The following is a 27,570-nucleotide window of genomic DNA, read 5'->3' on the forward strand; positions in this document are numbered from 1 at the left end:
AAGACAAAAACCCTTGCAACAGTATTAAAATGGTAAGATAAAAAAAGCAGTTCTTCATTGGAAGCTTCCAGGTGCATCTGCAGTTATGGGCTGTCAGCACGCCAGTATCAGATTTCTATAATTTTTATAAGTTTAACAAATTATCATATCTAACAAACATTGTCCAGTTAGAAGAGCAGTTGCTTAGGTAATTTTTCCCCAGGTACTGTCCCATTGGAGTTGGTCCAGGGCTTCTTTGCCCTACTTCTTGTTATGTCTTCTCAGATTCTGATTGGAAAACAAAATGTTCTTCTTGTAGGTCCTCTACTTGAAAATAAGACTAAACAGTATTTCAGGAATGTGTTAGAAGGTTAGCTTATTCCTCTAAAACATAAGAGAAAGGGTAGGAAAAATACCAGTCTCTGTATAATCATGTATTAATAGTCTACAAAGCTACAAATATACGAAAAATACATAAAAAGCAAAAATCTTCAGGCATCACTTAGATAGGACTTAACTGAATTAATACAACATCAGAAAGCACACTGACACAGTATTAGGTAATTAAGGACTTGTTGCTTTCTTATTTGGATTTTTATAAAGCTATGTAAATAAAAATATTCTAGATTTTTCTAACCTTAAATTGCACAAATAATCCTGTGAACAATCAGTGAATGAAGAAATAGCAATTAAAGAAAAACAGACTGTGCTTCCTAAAATACTTATTGTCATACTGCATTTTTTCTCTAAGGTTTACCAAATTATCACCTTTTTCAAAAAAGAGAAAGAGAAAAAAGAAAAAGAAAAAAAGAAAAAAGAAAAAGTCTGTATAAGTTACATTTTCCAGATGTGGCAGACAATGGTATCAAGACTGACACGAGAGCTGGCAGCTGAAAAGCCAACTTGTTGAGAAACGCCACACAGTCCTCCTCCACTTCAATAAAAACTATTAACTTCACTTCGTGGTTTCATGTTACTGCTACTACTCATACAGAGGCTTGAATGTATAGATCTTTTGAGTGACTGCACTTCACCTGCTCAAACAAGGAGGCTATGAACTGCTAAGATACAGTTTATTTTAGTGGACTCATTGATAGGCTGGAGCCAAGAATACTTGAATGTTAACCCTGGGCTTCCTTTTGACACGGTGTTTGCCCAGCAAATCACCACAACTTTAATTATTAAAAAACGAGATAGTTTTAAAACAAGCAATTCATCTGCCTCTTCTTCAAACTCCTATTTTGAGAAACTTGTCTTCCAGTGGAAGTACTTAAATCCTAATCTTAAATTTCACTTCTCTTTAGCAAGTTTCAGAAAAGAAAAGAAAAGAAAAGAAAAGAAAAGAAAAGAAAAGAAAAGAAAAGAGAAAAGAATTATTTTGAGGGTGAAAATGTTTGAGATTATTGACTACTTGATAAGCTGCAGCCCCAACACTGATTTTGCAATTCGAAAGAGAAGGAAAGCATCCTAATAGCACCCACTACGCAAATCACGGGTAGTCTGGTGACGGCTGAACAAGTTGATGAGCAATAGCACCTACAAGATACAGCTGTTTAAAGCAGCCACCGATCCTACTCCACCATACCTCTGAAACTGCATGTGGCCAGCGTCTCTAAACTCATGCCCAAATACACAGCCAGAATCCCGAGTTCTTGATAAAGACATGCTCCCACAGATACAGGTTGAGGAGGTGGGGAGTTGTCAGTGCTACACGGACACGTGTGCGGCGGGGATGAAGACTGTGAGACGGGCTACCTGTCTCCCAGACAGGTACTGTCTGAGCCCCTCGCTGCCAGCCAAACACACTGAGAGACCAGAAATTGTCCAGCCGGTGGTGCAGGAGAAGTCACCTGCCGACGGAGAGCCAGGGCAGACTGCCCGATGCTCTCCGGAGAGCAGAGAGGCCGGAATGGGCACAGACCAGAGTTCGCGGCACGCACCCCTTGGAGCCCGCGATGCGGTCCCCGGGAGGTGCTCTCGCCGTGCGCAGCGGCCGCCCCTCCGCGCCCGGGCAGCGAGCGGCTCCGCCCGGCGCGGTGACAGCGCCCGCAGCCTCCGCGGCACGGGCGACCCCGCCGAGAGACCGTGGCAGCCGCGCTGCCGTCGGCTCAGGGCGCGGGGTGCCCGCAGCGGCCGCCGCCGCCGCCTACCTGCTCCGCCCCCGGTCGGTGTAGCGGGTGAGGAAGAGCCCGTCGAGGTCCTCCTCCAGCCGGCCCTGGAAGCCCAGCTGCAGCACGTAGCGGCGCCCGGCCCGGAGCCGGCCGCGGAGCTCCAGCACCGCCACCTCGGCCGCCTCCTCCTGCTGCAGCCCCGCCACCTCCACGGCGGCGCCCGGCTCGGACAGGGGCCCGCGCACGGCGGCGGCCCCGCTGCTCCGCAGCCCGGCGCTGTGCAGCACCGCCGTGTCCGTGTCCTGCAGGCAGCGCACCGTAATGTTCACCTGCCCGGTGAAGGCAAAGGGCCCCGCCTGGCCCGGCCGCACCCGCGGCCACAGCTCCAGGTCGTAGTGGAGCGGCAAGAGGTGGCGGGGCAGGCGGCGGACGGAGCTGGCGGCAGGAGCGGGCGCCGGAGGGGCGGCGGGGCCGGGGGCGCGGGACGAGGGCGGCGGCGGCGCCGCCTCCTGCCGGCAGCGCCCGTAGAGAGCGGCGAGCGCCAGGAGCGCGACCAGCAGTGCCAGCAGCAGCGCGGCCCCCGCGGCCGCCGCCCTCCGCCCCACGTAGAGCCCCCCGCCGCGGGTCCCCATCCCCGCCGCTCTGCGCCCCGACGGCCGCGGCCGCCGCTACTTACGGGGCGGGGGAGTGAGCGCGCCCGAGGGCGGGACGAGCCGGGCCAGGGGAGTCGGGTTCCCCCCCGTCCCGGGGAAGCCTCTCCGCCAAGGGCTGCTCCAGCGGGGCGGGCGGCCCCGGGACGCCGGCCCCGTGCGGGGAGCGGGGCGCGGCGGGCAGAGGGGGAGCGGCAGCCTTAGCCGGGGGAGGCTGCCGGCTGCCCCGTCCCGTCTGTTCAGCAGCCTGCGGGGAAACGCTCCTTAAGTCCGAGCGGGTGGACGGTGCTGGATGCCGAAGACCCTCTGGGAATCAGGGATAACGGCGCTGCCCGGACAGACGGAACAGCCCCCCGGTTATCCCGGCCGTGTCTCAGCGCAGGGCGGCGGCTCGGGCCTGCAGAAAGTCCTGGTACCGGAGAAGGCTGTCGGCCCTGAGATGGGGGCTCCCCATGTACCGGCCGGAAGAATAAAAAAAAAAACCCCAAAACTCACAAATATTCCTACGTCTTTTACCACAGTGGCAGCAGAAAAGACGAGAAAATGGCGGGGTCACTGTTTGAGGTGTGCAAAGTATTGTGGTTAGAGCATATCTGTTTTCGGAGGAAATCTACATGTTAGAAGACTGAGTCAGAAATCTTCGGTACACATAAAGGCATGACCAAAGTGAGTTTTTAATAAATAGCCCTCGTTTAGAGTCTCATTTCTTATGTAGTTCAGTTGAGGCTATAAACATCACTGTGCTGTTCGTACATAGTTAACCCCATTACAATCAAGAGGATTAATCCCGTGTTCCCAGTTAAACACATACTTAAAGGGTTTGCCAGTTGGGGCTGGATTGCGAGCCATATTGAAAAATGAAACCTTGTAAAATTTGCCTGGTGTTTTTTTCTCAGTTGCAGCTCCTTTTTTAAGTAACGATGAGCCATGCATTAATGGGAGCAGAAGCCAGGAACAGTGGCTCTTGGGTGTCATTGCCTCAGACACTTTGTAATTATGATTACAAGCAGGGTTTTCCCCTCCTTTTGTTTCCTTTTTTTTACTTTTTAATTTACTTCTAAACAACACACACCCCCCACATTGTCTTAAACCCAAGACAATTTCCTGGGGCTTGTAGTCCATACAAGAGCTACCTCCAACACCAAACATCTCTGTTTGTAAAATTGAGGCGTTGGATTAGGTATTACAGCTGTTTTGTCACTAGAGTTAAAGCAACTTCACTCAATGATCTAATTCTAAAGGTTGTCTCTCCTGCTAATTTAGTTGTTAATTGAGAGAAATAACTTTTCCTGTTGTCATATACAGAATACAGGTCTTGCTTTCCTCATGCTGGGTACAGCCAGGCTGGCTGCTCCAGGTCTAGGGAATAGCTCTGAGCCATTGCACTGTGAAAATTTCTTGTTCCAGCAGAAGACTATGATCTGTTTTCCTGTCGCTTGAGGGATGCGGAGATCCCCTCTGACAGCTTGTTCCACTGGTTGCATCTCTCCCACTCTTCTTGCCTCATCTGCTGCCTGCCTCAATGCCTTTGCTGCTGTTGCCCATTAGGTTCACAACACGCTGTCTTCTGGTGCTGGCTCACCCATCTTCCTTTCCTTTTTCCACACAGCTTGACTTGTATGTTTCTGTTTCCATGCTTCTATTTGCATTTGGTTTTCATTTACTCCAATCCTCCCGACCCATATGCTGGGACTTTTTTCTCTTTCCCTGGTTCAGGCCTCTGCACCACTTAACCACCCTTGCACATGCCTCACATAATGCTACTCTTGACCTTGCAAATCAGCAGCCTCTCCCTTTTCTCCTAGCGTGTTTTACAAGATCCATCATATTGCTCTCCTATTAAGACTTAAGAATTATCTCCAGCCAGCTTCTTGGAGGTTGCCAGACCTGCAGCCCTGAACTGACCACCCTCCAACAAGTATGACCTGCTGCATGCCACTTGAAATATTTCACAGAAAATGTAACCAGGTTTTTAGGAAAGTATCTTTGTTGTGCCAGTCCAAAGAGCTGGTCCATCCCATGGAAGCATTGACACACTAGGAAGACTGGGTAGGGAGAATGGGCTCCCAGAAAGATCAGAATAGAAACGACAGCACTGCAGAGAAGGACATGATGGGAGGAAAAGCACAGATGTTGTAGAAAATTAAGGAGGATTTCCATGTCATGTTTTTCAATATTTTTTTTATTCATCCTCAACAATTTTCAGTAAAGCCATTCACATCCACTCAACTCCTCCAAACAAGGCAAAATTAAAACTGGGGCTTTTTATTCCACTTCTGCAAAAAGAAGCAGAACTTCTCCGTGATAAGTAAGTAGTGCAGACCCCATGGGAAGGTTGCCCTTATTAACAGTGCAGGATATGTTTCAAAGTTTACAGTTCATGTCTGTAAATTACACTTTATTTTCTCTTATTTTCAGTGGAGAATTCAAACCTGCTACTTTCCTCTATTGACACATAATAAACCCACAATAGTAAGGACTTAGAATAAATGTTTTTAAAAGTGTTGTTTAACTACCTTTTCCTCTCAAATAATTTATAATCTCACAAAATGAGTGATGGGTGAATGCCACAACTGGGCATTCCCCTCCTGGTGGGAACACATATACCAGGGAATGTTACAAATGGGAAAATAGATTGCATGCAATACAAAACATGTGAGGAGTTTCTGGTGCTAATGTTACAGTTCATCCCTTCTGCTGAACTTTGCCAAGTTAAGACATCTGAATGACATGCTTCTGGAGCTGAAGATGCAGGAGCTCCTGGGCAAGCCAGGCCATCTGACCATGGCAAGCGAGGCACAGGTATTTATTCAGGCCATAGCACAGATCAAATCTTGACCTTGGACAGAAACAGGAGGCTTGTATTTAAGTCAGAAGAAGCCTTTAATACATATCTGAAAATTGAAACAGATCACTTGTTATAATAGAAGTCAGACAGTTCTGTTGCTTTGAAGATTACCAAAGCATCTGACAAACTTTACCATCTTGTTTCAGAGGATGGAGTCTGTGCCATGCTCACCAGCTGTTCAAAGTCTTGTTGGTGTCCTCTAAATTTTGAACAACAGAGAAAGGTCACATATGATGGCATGGAGTCTACTATCTCTTAAGGTGCAGTAAGGTAAAGAACACTTCCTGTGGAAGCTGGCCAGGAAATCTGACATATTTCAAGTTGCAAAATATTACAGGTACCGTCCCCTAAAGTTTTTCAAGATTTTAAGGTTAATAGCACTGCTTTCATAAAAAATATTGTAATACCATCATAAATCATATATATTGAATACCAAACAAAAAGGAAAACACATGTTTAAGCAATGTGAAATATTTTTTATGCTAAAAGATGATTCCCTAAATCACATTCTTAGTGATTTGTTCAATCTAACTTGAGAATGAGTGATGCCTTATATGCCAATTCCAGCATTCAGTCAAGGGTGATCAGCACTCCTGTAACTTTTTTTTTTCAATAGATCTGATTGTGTTTCTTCTTCAGACTTTGGGGAAGTGCCTGATATTTCTTGTATTATATTCTGTATTTACGAGGTCATAATTTCTAGGCACAAGGAATCCACGTGCACAGTGAAATCCCCCTGCCCCCTTGTTTTTTAAACTTGGTCTGCTCATTTCACACACTGTAATTTGCTCTACATCATTTATTCTCCTTCTTTAACAATAATGTGTCAGAGCCAAAAATGTTGTAATGCCTGGGAGCATCTGTGGCAGGAGCTCTTCCATAGAAGATGCTGAAGTTGCAAACTTGTACAATTGCTCTGAAGGTCCAAATAAGTGGATCCTTCAGGATGTTTCACAGCCATCTGAAGTAGGAAGTGTGAGCTACAGATAGACATCCACAGTTAGCATAGCTGCAAATAAGTTTTATACAGATGAACAAATCATGAGCAGCTGAGGACCTCATCTTCTGTCTGGGCACATTAAAGAAGTTCTCAGCTTTCCTATGGACTCAGGATTAACACATTCTTTATGGAGTATGTGTCTTCAATATGAAACTCAACACACGTGATACTTGTTACCAAGTAACTAGAATTAGACTTGAAAGAATGAGGCATCTTTCCCTAATAAGAAAAAAACCCCAACAAACCAAATCAACAACACCACCACAAAACAAACAAACAAGCAACCCAAACCAACAAACAAACTCCCCAACAGACTCTGTTTCACTGGTTTTGCCCTCAAGAGATTTTGTACACTCCTGGTACAGAACTGTGAGTGGATATTAAGTTGACAAATTGTCACAGTAGCAACTGAACATGGATCTGTATTTGTGTTGACAGGACTGTCTTAACTGGCCAGTACAGTGCAATACAGAAAGGCAGTGTGGAGAAGATTTCAAATTTTAAAGGGTCAAATTTGACCAAGCATTACAATGTCATCAAAAAGCATGAAACTGAAAATTCAGGTTAATGATTTTGAGTGAGGTGTCACTTTGTGGTGGTCACTATACGAGCAAATAAAGCGCTTTCACCACAACAAGTGATACATCTAATTAAAAAGCTGTATGAAGGGAAGCATGCTTGAAATACTACCATTTTTGGTAATGATGTATGATCTATAACTGGAATAATTTTTCACCCAAGCTTTAATTAAATATGTTCCTTGGTGTTTCAGACTGACAGGCCACTGATGATCCTCTGTCTTGCAGACAATGAAACCATGCAAAAGTTTGTTTGTAAATTCTGTTCTCATTTTACGGATGAGCTGTGAGCTGTTTGCCAGGGCCTTGCTGACTGCCTTTGTAGATCTAGGTACTACTGAGATGGTTTGGGTCTGCAGAGCAAATGGTGGGTAGGAGCAACAGCTCCCACCACTGGAGAAAGAACAGCCACTGGAGCAAAACAAAGCTATTTCTTTGGGTACTTCTGCTTGTGAAGGACAACAGAGCAGTCCCTAAATAGTATGGGTAAAATAGAATAATGATGCATCATATAACTGGGGTTGGACAAAATGACAGTGTGTCCAGTGAGCAGAGTCGCAGTGCAGAAGACTCCCTCCAAAGAGCTGAGGGTACTCGAAGCCAGAAAGACCTGCAGCCCTGTTTGAAGGTAGGACACATGGTAGAACCACCTCCTCCTCAGGGAGGCTCAGGAAAGCATTTCCAGGAAACGTGAAGAGATCCACAGAACAGCGTAAAAAGTAACCAAGAAGTATGCACAGCTGGCAGGAAAACCACCACTAACCAGAATATGAGCAGAAGATGACAATTAAGGAGGCTGCATTTTTATAAGATTTTTTTTTAGTAGCTGGTGATTCTATCACCTGGCTTTGAAGCTGTGGCAGGCAGTCGATAGGACTGATAAACTAAGTCTTGCAACTGAGGCTCTATGGCAGAGAAACATCACATCTTCACCAGTCCACTTAGCGAGAAAAAAAAACATTGGAACAATGCACTCTGGAATGAAGTTTTGAAAGAAAATTCTTGAGGATTTAATAAAAAAAGGATGAGTGTATCCACGAAACTTTGTTCCAGACACCATTTAACTTCTTCTCTTGTGAAGTTTAATGTTTTCTGATTGCTACTGCACTTAAAAACAACTTGTAGAGGTATCAGCTTTTCCCCAAATATGCAAACACTTTCAGGCTTGCATCCTGTCAGACTGTATGAAAGTGGTTAGTAGATTGAAATTACTTAATATGATGAATGGTATCATTTTTTGAATTGTTGGCTCTTTTTATTATATGTTTTACAAGCTTTTAGATGTCCATTATTTTTCTGGGAGCTTCACTGAAATTAACCAGGAATGTAGTATTTGTCCCCTGAGTGCTTGTCATACTGAGATTTATCAGCTCTCTAGGAGGAATATCAAGTAAAACTTTGAAAAATTGACGTATTGGGATACTGTAAACTTTTTCTCACCGATGGAGTTGGACCAAAGAGTTGGGTCAAAGACCTGCGTGTCTTCTCTCATTTCATGTGCTTTTGTTGCAAGGAGGGCTCTTGGATGGTATGCAAGCCTAAGATTGCAACAGCCAAGTACAGGAAATGGTTCACAAAGCTTACTTCAGCCTTAGAGCTGCAGAGGGAGCTGAAAGGGAAACAAGCAGAACCTTAGCGTGTCCAGCTTGCTTTCCTGTTAGGACAGGAGGACAGCAGAAGAGAAAGGCATAGCTGTTCCTGCTGGAAATAACCTCTTCATCTGCACTAGGCTGGTGCCAGCCAGTCCGGCTCTCCAGAACAGTGAGCCATGCTCAGTCTTTGTCAGGACTTTTGAAGCCTCTCTCCTGGAGCACATTGTGCACTCCAGCCACTGATGGGCCTTCAGTCCAGGACACTGAAGAGAGAGGTCCAGGTCATCACAGCTAATCCAAAGTCCCTGGAAATACACATGGTTTGGGGACTGGGTCCTCTGTACCGACTGCTTTGCTCTACAGATCCACTTCTTTAAGGTCACCACATCTATAAATGTCAACTTAATCTTTCCTAGCCCATTTTCCTAAGAAAATACTTGCTTTTTCTGTACTGGGAGCTAGCTCTGCAACAGCTCCCTATTACTGCACACCTACAGCAAGCTCTGCTGGCTCATCATCATTTAAAAAAAAAAAAAATATATATATATATACACTTCACATTCTGAAATAGTGTTTTAAATCTGTCTTCTAAGATTATAAACTGTTTGCCACATTTTGAGATGTGTCAGATTTTCAAAAATTTCTGAGAAATGAGGACCGTTGTTTCTTCACATTTTTTTTGCCATTAAAATATTCACTAAGCCAGTCAGACCTGAAGATTACTGGTGGGAATTCCCATGACAGAGACTTAAACACCCAAGACTTCAACAGATATAAAGCTTACACATCATCTTTACTCCCAGATTCTGGTTTCGTATTTTGAAAGATAGACTTCTTGAAGAAGTTCACAAAACTTTCCCTTCCTTACTGGTCCAACAAACCTGTGCTTCACTGCAGAATGTGGCTACGTGTCAACTTGTGATCAAATTGGCCAGAGCTCTGTATCTCCCTACAGACCCTAGACAGCCTGTTTTCCAGGGCCTCTTTCTGGCAGGCCTTTGGCGGAAATGTACTAAGGTTTGAGCCTGATTTATAAATGGAATAAAGCAGGTCTCCTGTTTAACCCCTTAGTATGTTCTTCTGGCATCTCAGACCACAGTACCAGTTTAGAATTCTTGTGGTGCAGCTTGCAATCCCATTGCAGTTCTTAATTTCTACTTGCCAGGTTTGCTCTGACAAACCCTAAATCTAACCTCATCTGATCTCCAAACACTCTGAGCCAATGAGACAATTGAAAAAAAAAAAAATAGATATATCTCCTGAAGCCTGTGTGATTTGCTGGCAAAGAGTTTCAATATTTTTGGCAAATCTCTGTACTTGGTGACATGTGACCTGTCTCAAGAAAACATGTATCGTGGAAGAGTCTCAAAATGCATAAATTATAAAATATAATTAATAAAGCTTTTGCATGGATGGACCTGAGGAGGGAATGTAACCTTAGCTCTTGTACAAATCAGTTTTCTACAAAGAATGTGACATAAAATGAGATACAAAAATAGGACATCCCTACTCACAAGAGGAATACATTTTTCACTTCAAATTAGTGTGTGTAAAATAATAATGCTGCTGGCTACTAGACCCTGTCTTTGGTGCAGAAAAGAACATAACAAAATAAAGGATGTGGACGAGCCTTTGGGTAGCTCTTTATATTAATCAAACAAACAAACAAAAAAACCAACCAAACAACCCAAAACAAAACCCCAAAAACCAGACAAAGAAGAAACCCAATAAAACACTTCTGTGCATTTGTCTGTGTTTGAAAAGCTAGAGCTACAAAAGCAAGATTTTCTTTCCGGACTAATGATACAGTAGATGCCTTTGAGAACAGCTCAGTGGCAATAATAGAGTTGGAAGCATTTCTGATCTTTTTGTAGACTTGTGTGGGACTGCAGGCTGACCCATGCCACCAACTCCTAAGTGTGCTGTGGTGGTTTTTGAGCTGATATGGGAAAAGTCTCAGGAGTGCACAGTCAGGACGCACTTCTGAGGACGATGGCAATAGTGATATGAAGATCAGTGAGAAGACTCCAAGCTGATGGCAAGGTGAGGAGAAATGGTAGGAAGGCACAGGGCCTAGAAGGCAGCAGGCTACCACTAGTTATGCCACTAGCTCATTCAGTGAATAATTTCTGAATCATCAAAGTCAAGCTGCAGGAATGCTAGTTTTGTTATGAAGTCAAGATGAGGAACTTGTGCCATTATGATCAATCTAAACCGTGAAACTATCAAATATCTATGAGAGACAGAGGGACATGTCACAAAAAGGAGCATCCCAAATTCTTCATCTCTGGTACAGGGGTGACAGAAACACAGTCTCCATGCCAAAAAAACCTAACCCACAACTGAGAAATGACTGAAAACTAAGACAGATTCAACCTGAGAAAGTTTGGGTGCATGCAACATATGTTATTAGTTTGTTCTGGAAACAGAAAAATGACATCAATAAAGTATAGAAATGGGCTGCTAACCACAGTCTTCACTGAAATTAGCAAATCTAGTTGTGAGGTGAGGGAAGAGGGGAGCCTAGCAGGCAGATAAACCAAAACAAATACCATGGAAAAAGCAAGGACATCCTGGCAAAGTATTCAAAGCTTCAGCCCATGAGAAGGTCAGTGCTGACATTGCAGGAGAGCATGGTTTTGTAGTGCTAGCCACTCAAAAGAAGGGGGGCCCCAGGATTCTTCCCTTCCCACCACCTTTGGGATGATCTGCTGTGGTCACCAGACCTCACAGGCCAGAATTATGTGTTGAAGTGTTAGTTAGTGACTTCTGGTAAATTTATAATACACTCAGTAACTTGGAGAGAGAAACTCTTGATGTATTTTTGCTGAACTTCACTCCTTAAGACTCTTATCCCATAGTGGTCCCAAACTGTTTCATTCACATCTTGAAGGAACCCTTTGGCTCCCTATAATTCCTTTACTGGCCTGGTATCATACTGACTCTGAGTCATCTTAAATACCAACTTACCATTAAATCTCACTTGCAGGCGTTGTGCACCACCCCTGTCCTCACATCAGTCCACCTGGTTCTGGAGAGACCAGTGCACACATCACAGATCATAGGACATGCACTCATTTTCAGTTCCTTGGGTTATGAATGGGTCTTAATTTTCTTGCCTGGGGTCACTTCTGACTGGAATGAAGGATGTCTGATCCCAGCTTCAGTTTTAACCAGAATTTAAAACTGAACCCCACAAGATCCATGTCCCACCCCCTGAAGGTCACACTTCAGAAGAGATAAACCTCAAAGCTCAAGCAGATATCCAACATAACTATACCAGGATTATCATGGGCTCATTTACAAAAGGGAAGTTTAAAATAACTTTTGTTCTGGGAACTCATGGTAAGCTATTGAAAGATTGTCAAGCAAACTCAGCTTTTATTACCAAATCCACACCCATTTCATGCGCATTTCAAATGATGTCCAGGATGAACAGCCTATTCTTTGTAGTGTTTCCTTTTCTGAAGTAACAAACCCTCCTGGTTTTGATTACCCCTTTCAAGCACCTCCTCAATTCGTTGACTCATTTAATATTCCCTTGGTCCCTCGTTGCATGACTTCTTCCCTCACCATGTGCACAAAATAATGCATGTGCCAATAAAATGTGAACTCTGAAGTGTTCCTTTTTGTAACAGAACAAAGTGTTCTCTTTCCCCTTCAGTGGGCTACTGTTCCATACTCTGCTTAAGCTGATGGCACCTTAGAGGTTATAAACAGACACTTCACAGGAAAGGCTTTTTCCTGCTGTGGTTGATAGACAAAGATGAAGCTCAGCATAGAGAGAGTACACATCACCAACAACTAGCTTAACTACCTTGAGCCTCAGTAGGGTATTCTTCCATAAATCAAGACATTTCAAAATGCAGAGGAAAGTGCAACAAGAAAAGTGAAAGCACTACAACACAGAATGATTTTGGCATGAATTGTGAAAGGCAAGAAAATAATTCCAGGGCTGTCAAAAAATGACACCAGCACTGGCCTTCTGCTGCAGCAAATTTTTGGAAACCACTGTGCAGAGTGACATTACACACATTTTGCTGATTCCCCTTTTGCCTGTTCTGCATCTTGGTCAGACCAGAGATAACAAATTTCAAAGTAAAGACGACACACAACATGTAATTGGGACACTCCTCTATCACAAAGATTACATTAAAACATATTAAACAAAGATTTCCCCAAGTATGGTGCAGGTGAAGGCTGAGACATCCCACCTTTACTGAACAAAGAGACCTTTGTGAGCAGTTTCTTAAAGTTGGATACAAACAAGAGTACATTAGAACCTTTACAACAGTCTGTCCAATTTAATTTCAAAGTACATGGAAATCTCAAACATTGAACTCTACCATCTTACCTCCATTTAGACTTAGGAAGCACAAAGGGCAAATGCAGATCTCATCCCAATGGAGTTCTTTCTGCAAGTCTCTGGATCATAATCCCTGGACAATGCTGTCATAAGATAAAGAGTGGGTGCTGATTAGTCAGGAAATTATATAGACAGCAATACAATTAATTTGGTGTTATATGGGTGTACAGTATTAAACCACTACTTCTCTGGGCCAGGAAGACATTGTCAGGTGTAAAAAGCAATACAGAGCACAGTGGACAATACACCTTCCAAACTAAGAGCTGTCTCACCTTACCCCTTCCATCACCTCTTCACTAGCTGCCTCTCCTGATACATATTCTTTTCCCTTGGTAATTAAGTTTCCCTTAAATAATTCTGTTTGAATGGTAATGCACACCAGCTTACACTTCCTGTAATGGTTTACTCCATTCTCAGCTTCTTTACTTCCCTCTGATCATATTCTGTATATTATGGGGTTAATCCTGTTGCTAGAGAATCTTCTACAACAAGAAGTAGTTTTTCAAAAGAATATTAGGGGGAATATCCCAAACAAAGTTATTGAACCAAATACAGCTATTCAGGACTCCATCTCAAAACCAGAACTACTGCATATATACATTTTTTTATGTCTCAAACTGAAAATATTTTCACAGTTTAGTTAACACAGTTGTATTTATGAAAAGTGCAAGTGAGCCAAATCCCTGGTAGTATGCCACTTTTGTTATACTACTTAATCATTCTTTTCCTTCTCTCACATAATAGACACTTCAGTTGCATAAACATATTTTATTGTATTGTAAAATGGCAGTCAGGGATTGCTTCAAATATCTTAATGATTCCTTGCTGTGGGTATGTAGCAGAAATAATGAATTTTGGAGGGTATCCCAAGAATTATCTCAGTACTCATCCCAAATTCATTGTGTCAACCCTAAAACGATGTGATGTGATCATAGCAGGCAAGAGCTGAAGACTTCACCATGGGGAATGGTAACTGCATTTTAACATCATGACTGTCCTCCTAAAACTGCAAACAAGCTAACTTTTGCCTAACTGTGTTTACTGTTATTGATATCTCTGTTGCTCTGCTGTATGCCTTAATACCATCAGAGAGGGTCAATTCAGGAAGGTTCCCCACTACCCCAGCAGCTCACAGCTCAGTGAGACAATGAACCACTGCACAGGGAAGACAGGGCCAAGGTAAAAGTTCTCCTAGGGGAGACATCTCCCACTTCTGCAGCCATCAGTTTTCCTTGCCTGAGCTCCTGTTAGAGTTATATATCCAGGGCTGTAGAGGACCTCACAGTTTTTATCATCCACGTATCTATCCAGCAGTTGTGAAATAATGATACTCACCAGCAGGTGAAGAAAACGGGTCACGGACACCAAAATGAGCCTATTGCCTCATCTACCATCTAACCTGCCAAGCACAAATGCCTCACATGCAGAATCTGAGGGTACCTGTCATGGCTGGTGTAGTGGTTTGCCACACCAACACTTGCCCTTGCCATGCCTGTTGTGCCAAAAAAAGCAGCTTTCCTGAAATTAGCAGAAGGGGAAAGAGGTCATGTGGTGGGAACTGAGTGACAGATTTGGAACTGGAAAGAAGTTTGGGATGAAGGCACGTCAAAGTATGAATGTTACAGGTAAAAGGAAGGTGTCCATACATCTCTAATTGAGGAACGTCATATATATTGCCAATTAAAAGAGCATAAATTTCTGATAACCCCTTTTTAAAAGTCTGGCATCACGCTGCTCTAAGTATATGCACATTATTACTTTTCTGCTGTCTGATACTGAAAGAGAGCTCAGGATACCTTCACAACATGCCACAACTTTTGCACACACTTTTAGATTCATGAATGTGAACATGCACAGCTGGTTAGGACAGTTAGAGATTCTCTTATTCTATATTGTAAATTCTGTCAGCAAAGTGATTTCATTTTCAATTGCAAAAAAAAGATGCAGACAAGCTGCACAACAACATTTCTGGAACTTTTAAATTAAAAACAAGAATTCCAGGAATGGTCCAAATAGTCAGAGAACTGGAACAACAGAGTTCCAACAGGAGGGGTGGAAAAAAAGAGAGGAAATTCTGAATGACTGATGCCTTATTTGCGTTACATGTTTTAATGTTTGTAGAAATATTGTTGACTCAAAACCAAAAGAGAAATTAGTAGAGGTCTAATGTTACAACTTTGACACTGAATGCTTCATGTAAACATGCCTCTCTCTAGTAAGCCTAGGAAGTTTTTGTGGTTGCTTCCAAAAGTATCTAACCTGTTCTGTGTAAAATGGATTACCACAACAAATTAACTGCAGAATCAGAAAATCGATAGAGCTAAGTAAGCATCTTACCAGACAGAAAGGACCAGCCCCTCTAACAGCCTTGGGAATCAGATCTTGACTATGAAATTCACTGGAACCATCTGGTGAAATGAAGAAAAACTGCGCAAGTGCACAGCTTGCTGAGGTCCAGCAAAACAGGTAAGCACCAAATAACCAGCAACAGAGACTGTAAGTAGCAAAATAATACTGGGGGCTTGCATCCTGGTCTCACAGCTGTTTCTTCTCCTCTGACTTTTTTTTATTCTATTGTTTCTTTACTTACTCTTCAAAAGCCTCTCACAACTGAGATGGCATGCTCAAGGCTGCATCCCTAGCTCTACTCTTGCCCACTGCAGACAGAAGTTCATAGGTACAGCTGTTAGCTAGCACACCCACCCACACAAATCTTGGCACATAGCAGACATAGAATATGTGTGTATCTTGAGCTACAAACAGGAAACACTAATTTTGGTGAGAAATACTAAAGTGATACTTTGAGTTAACGTGAAGCAAAACATTCAGAAGTACCAGACTGTATAATTTCAAAGTTGTCTAATTTTGAAATGTGTTTTAAATTGTTCACATTTTAATTTGACAGTCATATTATAATTTTTAATATCATTTATGAAACAGTGAACAATTAAGTAATGACTGTAACTTCCTAACTCTGTAATTAATTTACTGAATAAAGTTTAACATACTTACTACTAAAATATCTACAGTACTTCTTTCAAAAAAACATTCTTAACAGATATATAATGATAAAATAAATATACTATTTAAAAAAGACACAAAAATATCTACAAGGCTCTAAATTTGAAGTGAAGCATTTGGAGTTCAGCAAAGACCCTTCAACTAAAGTGAAAAGAAAAATATGTAGAAATGCTGGAACTTTTCACCAATTGGATTTATTGCTGCAGCCAACTCTGTGCTTTCTGGGCATGTGATATATACACACATGCAGAACATCTCTGTGAGAGTTCTGGTATGTTAGCAAATCTTCAGCTCTGTGGAAGGTGCAATGTCATCTTACACGTCTCTAGTGGCAGCACTGGTTTTAAAATTTCCTGTCCTCCTTCAGTCTTGATTATTTTTTCCTGGCTTCATGCAGCTGTTCACCCCCTCCTGTGCTGAGCCAATGTTATGGTCTGTGAGAGCAAAGGAAAAGAATATGAACGTTTCCCATCCCCCTGAAGAGGAAATACAGAGAGTGGAAAAAAGGAAACAATGATGAAGTGATAATTGTCTCGTTTCCATTCATATTTAATGAATTATTTGCTTCTCTAAATGCCATGTAAATACTGTCAATGCCTGTGCAGTATCATTTTCTGAGTCACAGTCTAGCACGGTACTCTTCCCAGTTAAAATCCAGACCTTCAAGGGCTGACAAGCCAGACCAAACCCTGGGTTAACATAACAAAACTGTTTCTTATCATGAATACTGGGATAACGCCAAATTACTGCAAGTGATATGACTTTGCCTTCTAAACTTTGTGTTTAGACTCTGTTGAATTAATGAATTAATGACCTGCATGGGGGCTACACCCGCTTCTTGGCAGCACTGACTGAAGAAGGCACTTGTCTTGTTATAGTATAAAAACAAAGAAAGCACTCTTGGAGAAGCAAATGGGAAGAGTACTTAATCATCTTTTTCTGAACCACACCAATATTACAATTTCTTCTGAGCCCAGAAAAATCAAGAAAAAATACCCTCCACCTCTGAGGTTTTTGACTAGGAAGTGCAGAAGGAACCCCACATAAATTATTGATTCTTAACCCCTATAGAGCCCCCAATGAGTACTTCATGTCAAAGAGGTTTATAAAGTCCTAAGCTTTCCAAGGCAAAGGTAATAAACTTATAAGAGTACTCCTCAGACTCTTTCTCAAATTAAGAAACATGGTATAATGGTATAATGGATGGGTGCTTATTTTTCAGTTGAAGTCACTGTAAGATAAAAAACTTTATTCAATGCAGATATAGGAGAGAATGGAAAATGTAAACCATCTGCATGTGGAAAAATGTAAAGGATTTATGGAATGGTTGGGAAGGCTTCTGCACAATGTACAGGCTATAACAAGCTTTTGGTTTTGATCAAGAGACAGGATATACTGAAAGAGCCACAGACTCCTTGCCAGCACATGGTAAGAAAAAGAGAGCAGTTGGCAGAGGCACAATGCTGACTTTACCATGTGTTTGGAGACACTTGGTCCCAGACCTATACATGTTAGCAGTTTACCACTTTAGCATTTATCATCTTAGGCTGTTCAACAGAGAAAACTTAGATGCCTTTAAATAAACTGGCTGCATGCCCAAACTCCTCAGGAAGAGGAGCATATACAGCATATACTGCCTAGGAGTATTCAAAAAGGCCTGTCATTTGGCTCTCTACATATTAAATTGTTGTTGCTTACAATGGACAGCACAGGGCAGATGAAGATTTAGAAAACACCTGAAAACTGCTCCAGTAAAATGGCTGATGTAGTCATCAGGTCCATTCAGCTGTATACCAGGAAAGACATGAGGTCTCTCTGGGTTCAGTGATCCTGTGGTTAATTTATCTGCATTTGAAAAGTGAGGGAGAGACCATGGTCTTAGCAGTAGAAGACTTTGCAGACAGGGAATAGTCACGTGCAGTCATGGGAATAGAGAACCTTGGGGAGAAAGCATAGCCCAAGATTTACATTCTGTTGTTCAGTAACCAATAAAGCCAAACCCATCAAAACACAGCTAAGCTCTACAGTTGTAGGGCACAGCCATTTTCACAGGCTAGCAACCCTTTTCTATGCTCAGAGGTCAGGGAAAAGCAGAGATACTGTATGAGGATGTATTGGCATGCTCCAGGTCCTATAAAAAACTGAGGAGCAGCACAAGGTTGTTGTCTTGAATTACACTTTCACACTTTCTACACTGCATCTGTCTCTGGACCTCAGGAGCCCCTTTTCATTTCCACTTTGTCTTGCGGCTTATCTGCCTTAGCCTTGCACTTTTTAATGGATTGCTAAGGCTGAGTCCTCCCAGGACAGGGGAAGAGAGGCAGGAGACACTTTGGCACAAGCAGTCAGCTTGGAATCTCAGATTGATGAGCAATCTGCAATCCCTCATGCACAAATGACAAGACCTAGCAGGAGGCTTTATAAAGGAGTGATATCATGTTTGATAAAGTCTATCCAGCTCTGAAGAGCATTCTGTGACACAGGCAGAGCAGGTAAGGCAAGGTAATAATGAGTAGGAACAATAGCTAAAGGCTACTAAAAATTCTTGAGAAATAATGAGTAGAAGCAACAGCTAGAGGCTACTAAAACTACAAACTACTACAGGCTACTAAAAAGGCACAATGGACATATACAATACACAACTCTTGGTTCAATCAATTGTTAAAGACAAATGGACCTTTTGTATTCGGTACAAGAGAAAAGAGAATAAAACAGACGAATTGAGGATTAGGAAAAAAACAATCAAAATTCTTCACCTGCACAAAGAAGTAAACTTTGCTGTAGGCATTCAGAGAGTGAACTAAGTATCTTAGCTGAAATAGACAGATGCTTAGTTCTGTTTGCAATAAATAGATAAATACGTATTTAATTCTCCAGAATTTTTAATTTCTTTGAAAGCAAAGGACTGTCTATTAAGTAACTTTGTCATCCAAAAAAAGTAAGCAACTGAATCAGAAAGCATATTTTATTTGTAACAGCTGTACCAGCAGTTATTAAAAGTTACTCTGTGAGCTGCAAAAAAAATATATAATTTTGAATCTTTCAAGTTAGTTATTTTTATGTTTCCATTACATGGCATTTACTACAGTATGGAATAGCTTATATTTCAGATCCAGCCACTTTTCAAAGAATACAGTCTTGGTTCTTCAGACTTTAATATAATTGCCCTAGCCACATGAAGGAAGCTATCCCAATGTGATCAACATGAAGAGACCTCTGGGGAGTAATCAAGTTACAGCACTTACAGTGATGTGGATTATATAAAATATAATGACTCAAGTTTTAAATCCTAGCAAGAAATAGTAGAAAGTTCTTAAAATAAACCATTGCCTTATGTGAGGATCCATAGCGAAAGAAAATTTATATATAATGGAAGGAAATAAATTCATAAAAAAAGAAGCTCACTTTGTATTCATATAAGGGTTAAAGCACTCTTTCCTCTAGATGGTCTCATGTTAATAACATATGCAACGTGATTATGACATCTCAACTCCCACAAACACAATGTATTAGAATTTTTTTTTTTAAATTACTTCATATACCTGTGTTTATTTGTTAGAACACAGTTAGCACGGCTGGGTGAAGAAAACAAATAAAACTTTCCAAACCCTAAATACATTTATCCAATTCTAAATAATAAGTCTTCTGGGAAGTCAGATAGATTTGGTTACTCTATTAAACAGAGCACAAACTTCAAAAAGAGAATCTGTAGAGCTCAACTTTTGTTCTACATACATCATATAACTAAGACTAAGGAAAGAAGAGCGGACACTGAATCCATTTACTAATTTATAGATGAACCCTCCAGCTCAACAACATGAGAGGGCAGCCAGTTGTTTTTTATGCTAAACTTCATACCCACTGAATTACCCAGCTGCAGTAGATAACTAATTGTTTGTTTGTTTATTTATTTATTTGAGTTTCCATACTATAATCATTATGTGCCATCCAGATGTCTCAAATAGCTAATGCTATATCTTTCAGTGCTAAATGGCAGGTACACTACCAGCATATCTGTCTAAGGAAGAAAGTTTTTTCAGTCTCTCCTCCTCACTTTTCAATCTGTTGATCCATTTCAGCCTGTGTGACAAAACCAGACATCGCAAAGACATTTAATTACCCAATTAATTATGTTATGTATCTACAGAGAAAGAAAACAAAACCCAGTATTCTTGCTGAGGGAACTCCTACACACCATTCCCTTTGGCATGGCGTGGCATCCCATGTGCTTTGGCTGTCCCCTGGGCACGTGGCACTGCCTGGCTCATTAGACTGTTCCTAACTGAGCCAGTATCTCTCCCCTCACCTCAGAAACACAGGGGGTGGGAAAAGAGAAGAGAATATAGAGGCAAGTGGTGAACTGGAAACACTGCAAGCACAGGAAGTTCTCAAGTTACTGAGATGCACATCTCCTGGGATACTATACTGGAAGGGAAACTGGCTTGTTGTAGGGAGTGGTGTTGGGTGACAGAGTGCATGGCTTTGGAGGAAATCAGGCTTCACTAGTTCTGCTGCTCATGGAGTGACTTGTCCTTCCTTCTGGTTTACTTACCATGTCTCAGCAAGCACGTGGAACGTTGCTATTCTAATAGCAATTTGTGAACTCTGAGGAACTGCATTCTAATACAGGTTCTCTTTTTCTGGAGATTAAATTCTCATGGGATATTGCTGCTTGAAAGTAATGCTTGGCTAAAGCTATCTGGATAACAATGGGTGATCATTCCAATTCCAGGAAACAATACACGTGTCCTGCTGTGTGGAAAGTAGGAGGAAAATACATTTTAAAATCCCAAATAAGGAAGGCTTCAGCTGAAAAAAATGTCCATGTTGCAACATGTAGCTGCCCTCCCACTCCTAAAAAAACCCCAGAGAGATTATTTCTCCCTTTTACAGACATTCACTTCTATTTAACAGGAAAACTGAAAATATCATGCACCTGGTCTGCATTCCAACTGGAATAATTTGTTTTAGAGTTACTCATATTAATTTAGGGCTAGAAATATTAGTACACCTTTACCCTTCTCAAAATACAACATACTGATAGGACACTCCAACCAATCTATGTTTTGTTTGCTTTCACAACTGCCAGTCAGCTTGGCAAGGGACCAAACCCCAGGTCAGGATGCTGAGTGAACCCTAAAAAGCACCGGGCCAGAAGGAGCTTCAGAGTATGCAGAACCTTCAGGAATCACCTGTTTTGGTGTCATAGATGTTGGCATCCTTCCACTGAGTGGTTAACAAGGTTAACTGGACTTCATGGTAAGCTCAGGAAAACACATCCACCCAGACACTGATTGCTGTGCTTTTTTTAAACACTTAATCCTTGTTTCTTTCCTCAGCATCCCTAGTGATTATCTTTTCATGCATTGTGTTGCTTTGGCAGATAGACTCTCAGAAGCCTAGCTCTCCAAATCCACTAGAGAAGAAGCTGGGCCATGAAATCTCTTTTCTTGTTTGAAATCTTATTCGATACTTTTTTTTCTGAACTCTGGAAGCCAGTCCAAATAAGCAGGTAGATGAAGAGCTGCAATTCCTTATCTTAAAGCAGAGCCTATCATTAGTTCATTCATCTACAGCTGGGCAGATTACAGGCAGGCATTTTTATCTGTGTAAAGAAAGAACTTTAATTTAGATTGCTTCTCTAAGAACTTTTCTGTTTGCAAACAAATTACTAACTAGAAAAAAGAACACCATAAGCAGAGGTCCAAATCTATTTCACGAACCTTGGCTTAAGACAATAATAGTTAGGTATTCAAATGCCTTTTAAATATAGCCTTATGGACCTCCTTGTCTTTGCACACACAGCTGCATTGTGAACCATTTAGGAATGCTAGGATTTGTGGTTTGATATGGTGTGTGGTTTCAAAATGATGCTGAGCTTGTCATTGAGGCTGACCCTGGAGAGGCAGACAGACTTGTTTAGATCACTCTTTGCCAGTCTTTGCTAATTTTTTTCACTCTTTAGAGGAGTTTGTGCAAACTTTAATATCAAAGAGGCTTCTGGAATTACAGAGGTCCAAAAAGAATACAAAAGAGTACAAAAATGCATGGAGCAACACTGGCAAATTTGAGCCCAGGGTTCAGCCCCTCATCATAGTTTCAAGACCCTTTATGAAAGTTGCTTAACCCCTTAGGCCCATTAAAAAATACTCAGTTAAATAAAGCTACCCTGTCTTCAAAGCAAGATCTAGCTTCACCTTCCATTGTTCCTGTCACAGTTCTATGCACTGAGGTGCAAGGGTGTCAAGGAAGCTGGTTTGATCAGTACTGCTCGGTCTCAGAAATGTAAACTGCAGGTTTATTGATTTCTTTCCCAGTGTGCAGCTATACACACTAATTGTTTCCACTGATTCTGAGTGGAGTCCCAAATGGTCAGCACTGCTGAAAAATTCAACTCTGTACTTTGCTAAAACTAGCGTGACTTTTTTTGAAAAACACATTCTTTATGGTCAGAGTTCTGGATTTCCTGACCCTGTTTCCTGGTACTTAAGACTAAGGAAGAAAAAACTCCAGATGGTATAAGCTGGCAAAATCAATAGTCTGGCTTGTAACCCCTCTCTACAACCTTCATAACTTAAATTAAATGGGAGGGATATGAAGAATTATATAAAGATATAATGTTTCAGATAAACAAATATTGGCAACTGTAAACACAGGCATATTTCTCCCATGTAACATTAACTGCCACCTGAAGTACGGAATTTTCTCTACCTTCTGAAAGTATTAGATTTTTGCTATTGCATCATACAGAAAACAAAAATGTCTGGCTTGTATTAGTGTGAGATGTCACATACTGAAAAAAACCCATCTTTTATAGTGGTTTTAATACAAGGTAGATGAACATGTTGGATATTGCATGTTTTCAAAAGAAAAGAAACTATGCAAATAAGGTCAAATTTCTTGTGGTTGAATCCATGAAGTAAATACAGAACATATTTTGCTTGTTTGGATCTTGGGGGAACAAACTGTTTTTATGTAGTCATATTACACAAAAGCAAGCACTGTAATGTATTTCATTTCAAAATCACATATTTATAAAATCGGGAATGTGCTCACATCCAACATAATCAGTCTCAATCATAAAAACTCGAAACAATTCTAAAAAGTGGAAACTTGTAGAAACATGCCTTTATTTTCTAAATGCCGACATACAAAGGAGGAAAAAACCTGCACTATAGGCCTGAAGTAAACCTTCACATCATTAGGATCCAGCTGTGAAAAGCTGTTTATTATATGTAACTTTCTTACATAAGTCTGATTCAAAGTGGCTAGCTTTGAAACATCCTGTCTTACTAAACTCCACAAACCTCACCATCTACGTCTCCATGATGCAGTGTTTTGCCTTAACTCCCGCACTTGTGCTTCACCAGGAAAATGTATGATAAAATTAAATAATGTAATTAATCTTTAGTAAATAAGACTTGACAGGTATTTTTTAAGCTTAACTAATAAGGAAGATGGTGTCTTAAGACAACCACGGTTTAGAAGTGGTTAGGAGGAGTGCCTGGAAACTTTTCCAGCTTTGAAAATTGTTCCTGTGCCATTTAGGGAGAAACCCAAGATTTTTCAAGATTTCCTGCAAAGGAACTGCAAGTGAGAAGTTCAGAGTAGATAACAACATTTTGTTAATCTGGAACTACTGTTTCACTGAAGGGCTTTAGCTGTCCATGCACCAGTGCTGCTTTGTTAGCTCCTTTGGTTTTAAGCAAAGACTGCATGCAGTGAAAACTGTCATTAAAAATTCCTGTCAGCTCAGATTCGCTCCTTAGCAGCCATGGTCACAACCAAGCAGCATATACAAAACTCTAATTTTTCAAAATTCATAATCTGCTGAACTGATGCCTCTCTCCCCAGATGAACAAGCTGCTCTGTATTGATTTACATGGGGTTGCATTTGGGAATTGCTATGTGGTAGAGAATTGTGACATTTCTAAACAAACAATGATGTTGAGCACAAAAATGCTAGCCTCTGTGATCCACTGAAACATGAGATGGGTCTCAATATTCCTAGAGGAGGAGTAAATTTAGCTGATTAGTTTTAGGGATACAAATAAACACGGTGTGTTTCTAATTACACCAGTGAGTCACAATAGAGTGCTGGTTAATACAGTAGTTTTGTGCCTGAAGTTCTACAACCTCTTCAAAAAACAGTGTGCTTGTTCTTCCTTTCTACAGCACAGCAGATCACCTACCAGCACTAGTTAATCATCGTAACTGCCACAGTTTGTCACAATCCTCAATCTCCTTTATGTGAGGACATGAGGATGTTTATGCTGTCACTACAAAGCTCTACATAAGGAAGTAGCACAGCCTCTTTGCTCATTGTGAAAAGTGGTATGACTGCTTGAGTGTGGCAGAGTTTAAAAAGTTCTTAACTACCCTAATAGATCTGAAAACACCCCAGTCACACCAGCTCAGATCACCTCAAACTCAAAAACATTTAAAAATCTACTTCTCAAGGCTATTCTCATAATCGAAGGGACAGAAAAGAACATATTTAAACACAACCCAAACTTCAAAACCACAAAATCCAGGGATTAAAGTATGATGGTCTTCACAACCTCTCATGGAATTTTTTTTTTTTTGGGTATCCTGTTACTTCTTATTAGGGGTGTGTGATTTTTCAGACTGGAAGTGCACTTTAGACAGCTACAACTCCAATTTCCTGATTGCTTTACCTTTTTAAGATTCTGTTCAATAGAAAACAGAGGAAGGAGAAGAGTGGCTACCTAAAATAGAAGTTTTGTGGGGGTATTTTTTTTTTTGTGGGCGGAGGTTTGTTTTTAAACTGCAGAGAAACCATGATAAATTAAGTTTAATTATGACAGTTGTGCTTATTCCATGGTCACTGTGTAATGGTACACTATGTGTACAGTGCAGAGTCATCTTGACAAAACTGCCATGTAAGTAAGGCTATGATTTATTCATCTTGGACAAAGTACCTTCCATGGTTATAAAAGGAGTTTAGAAAAGTAGTAGAATAATAAATTACTGTACTTTTATCTGTATATCTCTCTACCTACCTATCTAATCTCCCCCTTAAGCCCTGTCCCACACACTTAGAAACAACTCCAGAACTTTGAAATGTCACAAGTTAATGAATTTCCAGTATACCAGATCCCATTTTCCTCCATAAGCATCAGCAATAACTCCTAGAGCCCCTCGATTCACATTCCTCTCTATTCTAGTCCCTCCACCCCAAAAATTCCATAACCAGAAAGTGGCATGCAGTACCATTTAACTCTGAAGTTTATACTAAAACAATGCACTAATAAAAACAACACAACTTTTATGTGTTCACTCCAAGACTAAGAAGCCATACAGCTCTCATTTGGACCTGTATACTCCAGCAAATATGGTAGCATAACTCATACAAATTCTCTATCATGAATAAAATTGTTGATTTTTATATATATGTATGTATGTATGTATTTTATATTACTGTGTTCACAAAACAGAATAAATGTGTGGTATTAAGATTTCATTTATGATGGCAAAGTCTGTCCACCTGGAGAAGACATTTCAGAGCCATCTAAGGAGAGATCTTCACCCGTATTTCTCCCCAGGGGCGCGATGGGATCTGTATTGGTCATTCAGTCAAACGGCTCTGCAGCGAAGTCACAGCCCCTCCTGATATTCTCATCCGGCAATCCTCTAACAAACTTCACCTTATGCTACAGTCTTCCACCAGCATATTGGTTCCTACTCTCCCATCCTACATTTGTGAGTCATCCTTCTGGGGTTTTTTCTTCAGAAATTTCTACATATGGACTCTGTGTGCCGGTCCTCCTTCCCATGACTTTTTCCATTGCCTCTCTCTCAAATCGCTTTTCCCAAACTGTGTTCAACTCCCTTTCTCTCCTTGCCAAGAAACTCCCTTTTTCAATTTCTACTTGCATGCCAAAGTTTTCTATTTCTTTCATTTGAATCCATTAAATTTATGGATTTTGTCAAAACCTCTCTTGCCTGATGTCAAGCAAGGAAGTTCAGTGGCCTCACACAGAGAAACGCTGGAGTTTCTCTCTCTCCAGCTAAAGTGAGGGGTCTGCAGCACCCCATGTGTGCTGTAAGCCAGTGAATTAGAGGGTCTTCCCACACATAAAGATGTGAACCCAAGCTGTCAATCAGAACACCTATAAAACAGTGCTCCACTCAAACTGCCTCCCCAAACCCCTCATGTGCTAAATCAGTAATAAGAGTAATAATGATAATGATGATCATCATTATCATCTTATCTCTACAAAAACTCCACATGAGCCTTTTTTTATACTGAAACTCAGAAATTAGGGAGGTGTCTTGGGGTGACTTTATGATGTGTATCCCCTATCGCTGCTCTATGCCCAGAAATTAACTTTGCGCCTTTCTGTGCCTTTAAACTGAGCCTGAGAGGGGAGAGAGAAAAAACCGAGTGAACTTTTCAAAGCAGTTGTTCAAGGACACAGACACACACTCCTCTGCTTCTGCAGCAGCAAGAGCGGAGGAAGCGCCCTGCTTGCTCTTCCGCCAGCTTTCGGCTCCTCTTCTCTGGAGGGAGACACAGAGTTGAACTTTGTTTTCCTGGGACTTCGGTTTGTTTTTCCCTTCTTCTCTTCTGGACTGTTTCAACATCAGAACACATCAGGAGAATTTCCCACCAAAGCCCCGGAGGTGGGCCCACGACCCAGCTCCAAGGAGGAGGAGAGAGACTACATACACAGAAGGACTCTGAATTTTCCCAGGTTTCTCTCCACAGTGAGAGGTTTTATTATTTAGCATTGTTATCCTTTTCCTGTGTGTTTGTTAAATAAATAGTTTTTATCTCTTTCACTTTCCTCCAAGGAAAACTTCTTTTTTTGCCTGAACCTGGTGGGGGAGAGCTGGTTATAACCTGCCTTCTATCAGAGGATATTCTCCTCCACATTTGCGCAAACCAGCACAGGAGGGAAAAGCAAACAATTTTGTTAAGGAGAAGAAAACATATGGTGTTAGGACTAAGTAAGTGAAAAGCCACTAGCATGTCTTCTGGCAATGGGCTATCTCTATTTTCTCCACTGTTTTCCCTAACTTGAAACAGCCAGCATTCAGCCTCCCTGCTGCTGTCCAGACACAGTTCTGCTTTTGCCATCCACCCTGGGGTGAGTCTGTAGCCTGGAGCCACAGTAGCACCTTCTCAGCTCTCTCATGCAGGCCGTGCATTGAAAGGCTCACTGGAGGCTGCAGTTTCCTTCACCCCTCTAAAGAATCCAGGCTCACTGCTAACGTACCAGCTATCTCCAGCTAATGCAGATGTTACCAGATGATAAATTGTCTACACCTGGTGAGCTAACAGAATGCTTGTTCTACCAAAACCACTGGCCTATGGAACTGCACAATGCCCATTGTGTAGGAAGGAGAACTGGAAGTTCACCGGCCCCAGTGCCCTGCCAACTCAGCCAGGTCACCTCGA

General features: G+C 41.6%; 1 protein-coding gene and 1 long non-coding RNA gene across 2 annotated transcripts in view; both read right to left on the bottom strand.

Moving 5' to 3' along the window:
• The window catches only part of LVRN (laeverin), a 37,278-nt gene extending 34,556 nt beyond the window's left edge, over positions 1 to 2,722 (bottom strand). Inside the window, exon 1 of the mRNA XM_032097173.1 lies at positions 2,130 to 2,722. Coding sequence (XP_031953064.1) covers positions 2,130 to 2,722 — 593 coding nt within the window. The remainder of the gene's footprint in view (positions 1 to 2,129) is intronic.
• Positions 2,723 to 5,604: 2,882 nt separating this feature from the next.
• On the bottom strand, positions 5,605 to 26,503 carry LOC116438340. Its single transcript, XR_004237681.1, has 2 exons — positions 13,113 to 26,503; positions 5,605 to 5,787 (listed from the first exon to the last, which is right to left on the bottom strand). It is a non-coding gene; the product is annotated as an uncharacterized LOC116438340 (long non-coding RNA).
• Positions 26,504 to 27,570: the final 1,067 nt, after the last annotated feature.

This window comes from Corvus moneduloides, chromosome Z, assembly GCF_009650955.1.
Source record: "Corvus moneduloides isolate bCorMon1 chromosome Z, bCorMon1.pri, whole genome shotgun sequence".
Taxonomy (NCBI): Eukaryota; Metazoa; Chordata; class Aves; order Passeriformes; family Corvidae; genus Corvus; species Corvus moneduloides.